Genomic DNA, 10431 nt, shown 5'->3' on the forward strand with positions numbered 1-10431 from the left:
GATGAAGGAGAATTTTGGCAAAAGCATGGATTTTGTTGAAATTCATGCTTGTTGGTGAATCGCCAAATATTAAAGTGAGATTTGAATCCGAATGACGGGTTAGATTCCTTGACTTTCATTTCCATGCCAAGCATCCAAACATGATCTAGGCCTTTCTTTATTATAAGAGGCAATCAGGTTTGAATATGATCAGCATTAGATGTGGGTATATATTTTAAAAGGAATTCTACTTTAATTTGGGATATTAATTTCTTTCATTAAATTCAAAATTAAGATATTAAAAATAAAATTGATTATTGAATTAGTTAAAACAGTAGTTTAAGGATTAATGATCCAACTAGATCTCAATATAGTTAGATCAATCATGAATAAAATTATATATTTTAAATTGAAAATACAAAAATATTATATTTAATTATGAAAAACAATACTATTTAAATAAAGAAGTTCTTAATTTTCAAGTAAATAAAAAAATCTATCTATAAAATCTTTTACATATTTTATACAAATATTAATTATAAGTTTTTGACAATAATAAAAACATTAATTTAAGGTTCAATATTTAAAAGAGAAGAGAGAGAAAAGAAATGGGAAAAAATTAAAATAAAATTGAGCCGGATCAACTTATTACCCCACTAGGTTGATCAAGTTAATCTTGGGTTGATCAAGTTTATCCAATTTATAGCTTATTTCTCAATTCAACTCATCAACCAAACTGATTTGGTGACTGATTCATTGGTTACAAGTAGGGGGTTCAACTTTTATCCATCCCAATTGACCCAATTTCATCCCAGTCATATCATGATGGGTCTTTTTTCAGCTTAAAAATAATCGAGACAGGATTTTGTAGGGCATAATGGGATATAGGATTGCCTTTGGGATATCTCGTCCCGAATATTATATAAATACATATTATTTTTATTTTAAAAATATACATTAAATATATTAATTATATTAATATAATTTATACTTATATTAATTATAATTCCAATATGTGCTATTCTTATTTAGAATATTTGATTTTATAAATTACAACACAATACACTTTAAACCAATAAGGTATTGTAAATTTTCCTTTTTGAAATTGGCTTTTGGTTAAGACAAGTATATGCCATCTTAGAATCTTTAACTGTGCAATGCTTATTATTATTGTTTCACCACACTGCACGTATATGGTCATACTGCACACATATGATTATTCATGAAAAGTTGGGATAAATGTTAGATAAGAACCTGCTCCTTCTTGCTTATTTCTAAATGAAACTAAGAAATGTTTCTAAAGGAAACAAGTGGATTTAGAAGACTTTATACTACACATGATTAGTTGGTTGTTATCATTTGACAAAGTTTTTTCAATATGAGAGGGAGAAAATGAGTAGCTGAAAAAGAAAACATATGAAATGCATTATCACTATATCTTATTTAGATCCTCAAATATAAAAATATGAACCAAGAGTTCATCAAATATTACATTCCTAAAATATCACAAAAGTATTTGCCAGATATAATCACTAAACTTGTATGAGAATTACTAAATTTCTTGTTCCAGTTGAAAATTCTCCAATTAGAGTAAATGAAAATGAGACATACCTGAAGCACAAGAGATTAACCGGTTCCTAATACAAAATCTTGGTAAAAGAGGAGCATGTAATTAAGATGATCATATTAAGGAGGTATACAATCTAAAAAAAGGTTAAGACATAATTGATTCTAAAAGCCCTAAAAGAGGTTTAGGTACCTAAAAGTAATAAAAAGATATTTCTATAAGTTATGTCACAATTGGAAGAATGGAACCGAAAAGATAAAGTTGTCGACAATAATTTTGATAATAATATCACATGATTGAATGAGGATCTTGGTATACAAATTTGTCATGGAAAGTAGACAAACAATTATTAGCCAAATAGAAAAAAGGCAAAAGAAAAGAAGTAAAGTGACTGTAATTATATTCAATTTCTATATGTGAAAATCATAGGCATGTAGTTCAAATGTAACATCCCAATTTAAATTTTAATAATTAATTTAGGTTAATAAAAATTTTAAAAAATATTTAGAGTAAGTAAATTAGTAGGAGATGATTGTTAAATCTAATTAGGATATAATTCTAAATTAAAATTTAAAAAAATAATTAATTAATTAAAAAATATTAAATTATTATTATTATTATTAAAAAAAGAAAAGAAAATGTATAAAGAAGAAGAAGAAGAAGAAGAAGAAGAAGAAATGGCTTCTTTCGACACGCTCCCACAACAATCATGACATATATATATTATAATAAAAAAAAGAAAAAAGAAGAGAGAGGAAAGAAGAAACAATAAAAAAAAATATGTGGGACCCACAGTATTTTTTTATAAAACCACCCTCTTTCCTTCGTTTTTTCATTTCATCCCTGTACGCGAGCTGAGGCAGAGAGCGAGCGAGAGAGCGAGCGACACTGACGGAGAGGCTGACTGATTTAGAAGGTGAAGCTCCATAATAGGATACTTTATATGAGATTTTAAGTATTTTAAGATTAGGTAAGTGTTCTAAACATTTTTCTTAGTCACCTTTTCTCTTTGGTTTTTGATTTTGTGGTGGTAGAAAATTTAGAATTTGAAAGAGGGATGAATTTATGTTGAATAAATATGGTTTTTGAGGTTGTTAGTAGTGTAATAAATATTTTAGAGTATTATTTTGTTGATAGAATTGAAATTTGAGGCATTTGAGTTTATCTCTAGATTCCTATGGGTAGATTTTTGGTTAAATCTGAAAATATAAATTGATTTGTTGATATTTAGATTATTATTTAAGATGAAAAATAAATTATTATGGCTATAGAATAATGATTCTAGGCTTGAAATCAAATTTGTAATTTTGAGTATTTTTATGTGCGAATTTTTGGAATAAAAAGAGAAATTTTGATATTAGAAAAATATTTGAATGAAATTATTGTGAAGGAGACTACTGAACCAAGTAGATAGATTCAAATATATGAAATTAAATTTTAGAATTCAAGAGACTAAAACTAATTTCTTAAAAAAATAAATAAATAAATAAATATAAAATAAAATAAAATAAATACTTAGGTGTTAGAGTATGAGTGAAAATTGTGTTAATAATATTATTGACACATTAGAATATGATCAATTATAGATTATTATTTTTTTGACACCATTCAAGCTTTGGAAAGCTTTAGAAGTGTTGTAACTTGAGGGGTAACCTTTGACCTCTCAATGTTGAGGTAATCGGGAGAAATCTATTTTATGCATTTGTATGTTAATTAATTAATTATGTTGGTGAAACAAAAGAATATATATATATATAAATTTGAAATAGTTGTCTGTAATGCATATGACTTTGTTGAGACCTTATGATTTGTGACCAAGTTAATTGTGACTTGGTATAAGTAATGAGATTGATGTTGATGATGATGTGCACAATCTTGACTATAAATTATGAATTATATATATGAGTTTTTAAAATATATTTTTTTATTAGTATGATCATATGGCGGGAGTTCGCCTTAGTAAAGGAGTTAGCAATTACATAAAATTCATATGGTACTTGGCTATTAACTGATAATCCTAGGGGTTATAGTCGCTACTTACCTTGTAAGGTACTATAGCATTGTTCCTATTAAGGGACTTGACCCTATTGGCCTACCTGGAATTTTAGGTATGACACCCCATAGTGTGTGATTTAAGGGAAACCGTGTTCATAATTGAGTAAGGTAACCCTGGCCCGATAGCCCCTCATGATATGATTAAGGCTTTGGGTAGTCTCACCACATGGATGATCCCTTCCGGTTGTTGGCCCACGGATTTCATGTCAGAGAAAATAAGGGGGGATATAAGGAAAAGATTAATCATGCATATTATTATTATCATATCATTTAAGTGATTGATGGCTATGTTGAGAATATGATTATAATTATAGAGATGAGAACATGTAGTAATTATGCGAATAATGTATATGTGGCTATTTGTGCAAATTTTATACTTGACTTTATTCTTGAAATTATTCACATGAGTTAAATGTTAATGTGATTAACATGTTATTAATGTGATTGTTTGAATGGTCACCTTAATAAATTTATTGGTCACTTGCATTCATGAGTAATTATCATTCATTTGTATAACTTAGATATACTTTAGTTACTGAGTGGTTGTATCACCCTCTCTTTTAACATATTATAGGAGCTAACTCATCTGAGAAGGACAAAGGAAAGGAGCATTAGGCCAAGTGATAATAATCACTTCTGTAGGCCTCTCTCCTTTTATTTGATATGTGTATTTAGTTTATGATATTACCATCTAGGATAATATATTCTTGATCCACTTGCATTATGGGTTTTGTGTTAGGAAAAATATATTTTGGGCCCTGGGGAATGTGGTTTGATGCTTGTGCTATAATTACGGGCCAAAATATTTGTACAGGTAAAAATAGTTATTATCATACTTCCGCATATGTTTAATTAAATGATATGAATTCTTAAAATATTTTAAAGACTTGGAATCCCTTTGTATTAAATATTTTGTAAAAAAAAAATGCATGTTAAGAATTCATTTAGGTTAATCTCGTAATGAATAATTTATTTGGGTTAGTTCTTGATTAACCATGATTAGTGTGATGATTAAGTCCTAATTTAAGACGCCCTTTACATCAAACACCTAAAGTGTAAAGTTATTAAGGAATAAATGAACAGTTATGTGAAAATAAAGATTTTTACAAAGGTCTGATGATGATCAAGTACATTATCTTGTGATGAATTTTTATATATATATAATTAGTCTGACAATATATAAAATTGAAATATGATGTGAGTCTATTGAATATTATTATAGCCTATTCATATTATTCACTACATAATGAAATTTACATGATAATCTTTGAAAGAGTTAAAATGCCAAAAGTATGAAAAATCCTTGGAAAAATTATTCAACATATATACATGTTTATGTTCTTGAGCTTGTATGGATTTAAAATATTTCAAGTGTACGTTTGTGTATATCTTAGCAAATATGTTTTGGAAAAATGATAGGTTCTGATCAAAAGAATTTGAGAATAAAATTTTGATATCGACTTTACATTCAACTTATTGATTTAGTATTTAATACCAATGGTTATAAGATCTTTATGCTATATTTATTTTGTTTGCGAGACTATATTAAATTGATCGGTAATGAAGTACCGTATATTTTTGAGTATTTATACGTTCAACTAATATAGTATAATTTTGTTGACAAATTTGAGTTCCTGGTGAACTAACAGATTAGAAAAAAAGATATGATATTATGAGAAAAGTGCTGTATCTTGAAAATATGTTAGAGAAATATATCTCTAAAAAGTTATATATATGATAACAATGCATCTGGCATGGTTCAACTAGAAGTAAGACTTGCTTGGAAAAACATTGATAACAATCACATTTGAGAAATTAGCATATTATCTCAAAGTACAATGATTTAAAAGTGATGTTGTCATAATGGGGAGTAAGTATGTGTTGTATTCTTTTTACCTTAACCAAGGTTTTGTCTTATTGAATTTTCTTGATAAGGTTTTTAATGAGACAACATTGGATAACATACAAATAAATGATGTATTCTTTTCTTCTACTAGGTTTTTGTCCCACAGGGTTTTCTCTAATTGAAGTATATAATAGACATTTAAGAGGGAGTGTTATGAATATTAAGAGTCAGCATATGTCTATTTCCCTCACCCTTTCATCTTCTCCCTTGAAACCCCCATCATTTGAGTGTTGATTACCCTTTATTCTTCATTATCACTTGTGTAACCCTTAATGTAAGATCATGCCTATAAATAGGGTATGTTATTTGTATTGTAAAGAATGGAAGAGAATACATCAAAAGTTATCCTCATTTCTATTACTTATATTCTTCACCTCTCTTTTTTCTTCTCATTTATAGTCTCTAATTTTTTTATTATCATGTATGATTTACCATTTTGGCCCTCCAAACAAAATTTTCTGGCTCCACCTCTATCAACAAATGTCATATTCTAAATGGGGTTACATTGTTTTTTCCCTCAAACTCGATATCCTCAAAATAACCATGCATTTTCCCTTTTCAAATATATACTTTATTGTGGAATTTTAAAACTTGTATCCCTTATGCATACTGCTTGAGATTTTTGTTACTGAGTCATCATACTTCTCAAACTACCTCCATTTTCATATATATATATATATATATATAAGAGAAGTAGGCTTGCTACTCAATTCTTGATGCAAGGTCAGAATATATATATAGCTCAAATAGTCTGATAACTTTTCTTTCCAATCCTTGAAATTGTTCCCATTCAAAATGGGCATAAAACTAGAGTTGGCAGATAAAAAAATAGTAGCTGAAAGAAAAGAAAATAACACAATAGTTGACCACACTCAAAACAAAAATAAACTGGCAGCAATAAATTCAAATAACTAAACCCCATACATGGCAAAATACCACTACACATTAATATTAAGTCTTTGAACAGTAATATTAACTGCAAGTATTAATCTTGTTGCAATAATCAAATATTGACAAAAAATTACTGCCAAATAATAAATGATCTTTGAACCAAATTATTATTCACATGTAAAACCTTAGATGTCATATAATTACCATCGCATGTATGTGTACAACTTAGCCAGATATCAATTTTCCTTTGGGCTAGTTATGATACTGGCATGAACTTATACACCCACAAAAACATCTGCTACTTCATGAAAAATCTTTCACTAGAGGGGTTACTTTGATAACATTCATGTGTCAATTGTTCAATCAGAATAATAGATCAAAAAATTGAAGAGAACATAATATTACTTAATATAATTATTTGAATTTAATTACTAGATTTTTTTTATTTCAATATTAGCCGAGCTTAAATTATCTGAAAAATCAAATGGCAGTGTGCCCGCTGACATTGCCACTTACAATATACACGGATGTCACTTGTGGCTGATGAGTGAAGTTCAAGACTATCATGTAATAAAATAAAATAAGGGTAAATTATACATAATTCCCTAAACTTTGAACTATATACAAATTAGCCCCTTAACCTTTAAAACTTAATAATAAGCCTCCTTAAGTTTTAAATTTATGCAAATAACCCCTAGCCATTAATTATATACCCCATTAAAATTTATTTTTGTGTGCATTTATGCCCCAAACATTGATTGATATATGGATAATCCCCTTAAACTTTAAGTAATGTATAGATAATTAATGTATAAAGTTATTTGCATAAATATAAGAATTGATAGGAGCTTGTGTTAACTTTATATCTCAATTCATATAAATAAATAATATTAAACAAAGTAATGTGTGTGTACCTGAAAAATTCATGAGTATAGATAGATACATAACTTACTAGATCCTCGTAGTTTTCAAAAAGTTCAGAGATAATGAAAAAAGTGAAAGTATCGTATGTTTGTGGTTATTGACTGATCGACTTATATTGACCAGATTGGTAACCACTATAATAAATAAATAAATTATATTCTATTATTTTTGACTCAGTTAGTTAAAAGTTAGGAAATAACTGATGGTTACTTGGTTGTAGGTTGGGCTTTTATCCATTGGACTCACTTGTGTGGTTCACCTATAACAGTCTACACATGATCATAAAAACCAATCTATTTGTGCTTATTAATTAATGTAAATTCATAAATAAATATTCTAATAGTTTATTCTAAAGTTTCAAAGAGTAAGGAGGTTATGTGTACATGGTTTAAAATTTAAGAAAGTAATGTATAATTTAGTCATAAAATAATGATAATACCAAAACCTAGACATCCTCATCCATTTGACGGAAAAAGATGTGGGGAGAACTACTTTAAAATCTCATTCAATATAATCAATTACTCATAAATTTATTGACAACTGAGCTTAAAAAAATGTTACCTGTTGATGGACTCGGGAGTAATTAATTATGTTGAATGAGGCTTGTATGCAATTCTCTTAAAAAACATAACTGGCTGACCGAAACTTGCATGAACGCTACCACCATTTTTGTTCTAGAAAATTACATTCAAGGATGTGGAAATAAATTTATTTATAAACAAGACTAATAATAAGTTATATTTGAAAAAAATAAGTTTATATTTTTATTTTAACAACAATTTATTTTTGTTGATTTTTATTTATAAATAAGTTTATTGTCAAGTTGAAGGTAATTCTTCCCCTTTTTTTTTTGTTTTTTGTTTTTTTTTTTGGTAGCAACGAATCATTTTGCATTGGTGTCCAAATAGTTATCAGTTTTGGCCACGAGCAACCCACGTCACTGGCTTTCAACTCGGTCGTCCAAATAACACCCTCTTATGGCATTGGGAACATGTTCTGGCTGGTGGGCATCTGACAATGATTCCATCGTAAATTGTTTTGAAATTTAAAAATTAATATTTTAAATTATTAAAATTTTAAAATAATTTTTATATAAACTAATATTTTTAATTATTAAAATTAAATTATAATTTTAAAATTATAAAAATTAAGTTGCAGAGTTAAAGTATAAGAAATTTACACCTAATAATATTAAAAGATTAATTTTTCGCAAATTCATGTGGATGCGAGGATTAAGCAGAATTGTCGCCATCACGTTCTTTGACTGACTGGTTGATTCTTATTGCATGTTTATCAATGCTGAGGATTTCAAGCCACGGGAAGGGGGGTGGGGGACCAAAGTTCAGAGTCCGAAAATCAGTCTTGTTTCTCTATTGCACGGAATCGGATTGCAGCTTTCGCTTCTTCTGTCCTCTCCTTCCTCCCGATCTCCTTCACAGTTCTGAATGTTCGGACGCTCCTTGGCTTCTTCGCCGCCGGTGGAGATTTCTCCGGTGAGCTTTCCCGCAAACCATGGACCAAATCCACGTAAGCACCCAGAATAAACTTGTGTGACTTCTTGTCGTTCAGGTTCAAATAACATAGCAAAAGCTCCTCCATAAATCCCCAATCCACCCTCTCGTGATTTCTCAATCTCGCGTCCACCATTTCTGTCATAGATCGCCGGAAATCCTCATACTGGTTCGCCGACCACGCCAATACGACGATGCTCTCTCGAGAACCCGAAGACTCACTGAGATCACCGAGAAGATCCGGTGACGTCGGGTCACCCGAATCGAATCCTGATTTCGGATCTCCGAGATTTTCTTCAGGAACTCCATCATTGGTAACGTTGTTGCTATCATTCGCCGTAGTATTTTCGTCGTCGTCTGGAAATAGAGATTTGAAATTCTCGAAGAGGAATCGATCAACATCCGAAAGCGTAACTGCTGCGTCGTCGTTTCCTCTGGCGACGGCAAACGAAGAGGTTTTGGGTTTTTGGCAACCCGAGAGGATCCGCATTATGGGAGAAGAAGACGATGAAGACAGAGAAGGGTGGATCTGGGGACGAGAGTTTTTGAGCTTGGAGAGGCAATATTGAAAGAAATTTTGAAGCTTCTTGGACATTGTTGAACTCTTGAACATTGATGCGAATTCGGGAAATTAAAGAGGAAAGATAGACAGAGAGAATAAGGATGAAGCAAGTCTTGAATTGTGGTCTCCATTTAAAGAGATGCAGTTGAAGGTGAATTGGTGAAAAGCATGATTATTGCTGAAGTTCATGTTTATGGGCAAATCCCCAGATGTTAATGTGGGATTAGAAATATTAATGGAGGTGGATTTCTTCAGTTACCCTTTGAATATATGTTTCCAAACACGTGGAAACTTGTTACTGCTTACTAGGATATCAAGAAAAAGTAAGGGATAGTGTGGCACATTTTTTTTGGATGATTTGTCTTAACAAGTAATTAAAACATATTATATTTTTTTTCTAATGTTAAATACTCTAATATTGATGGTTAAAAGTGGGATTTAAATTTGACTAAAAATGTCATTTGTCATGTCAAGTAGATCTAAGTTATTGTACATTCTTGCTTTGAAATATTCCCTCCGTTTCAACCTATAAGATACTTTAGATAAAATCTCACATATTAATAAACTCATTAAATATACTTAACAATTTTATCTTTTTAAAATAAAAATATAAACTTTAAAAAATATCTATCATTTAATACATTAAAAAGAAAATGGGCATAAATTAATTATAGCGAGAGAAAGGGTAATATGAAAATTAGTGGATTTAATGAAATTTTAATTTATCCAAAATGTTTAATATTTTAGAACATATAACCTCTTCAAAAGTATCCTATAATTTAGGATAGAGGAAGTATTTTTCAAGGATCACTTAATGTCTAAATTATTTACATCATAGCAATTTCATTCTTAAAGTAATTAAAACATAACAAAAACATACTTTAACTTTGATCCACCTAATATGACAGATGTCATTTTCGGTCAAAATTAAGTTCTATTCAACATATTTAATGGTCAATGTTATGATATTTAACACTAGGGATAACTATGCTAATACGTTTTTATTACTATAATAACAAAGTTGTCACGACAAATA

General features: G+C 29.3%; 1 protein-coding gene across 1 annotated transcript; it reads right to left on the reverse strand.

Annotated features, from left to right (window-relative positions):
• Positions 1-8536: 8536 nt before the first annotated feature.
• On the reverse strand, positions 8537-9618 carry LOC129294958 (transcription repressor OFP14-like). The gene has a single exon (XM_054933434.1). The coding sequence runs from the start codon at positions 9444-9446 to the stop codon at positions 8679-8681; it is 768 nt and encodes a 255-aa protein (XP_054789409.1). The 5' UTR covers positions 9447-9618; the 3' UTR covers positions 8537-8678.
• Positions 9619-10431: the final 813 nt, after the last annotated feature.

The sequence above is a fragment of the Prosopis cineraria genome, unplaced genomic scaffold (assembly GCF_029017545.1).
Source record: "Prosopis cineraria cultivar Desert tree isolate PC_DT_omini unplaced genomic scaffold, ASM2901754v1 PC28, whole genome shotgun sequence".
Taxonomy (NCBI): Eukaryota; Viridiplantae; Streptophyta; class Magnoliopsida; order Fabales; family Fabaceae; genus Prosopis; species Prosopis cineraria.

Bases quoted from the DNA above. Each gene is read 5' to 3' on its own strand.
- LOC129294958 (XM_054933434.1), bottom strand. From the start codon at position 9,446: ATGTTCAAGAGTTCAACAATGTCCAAGAAGCTTCAAAATTTCTTTCAA.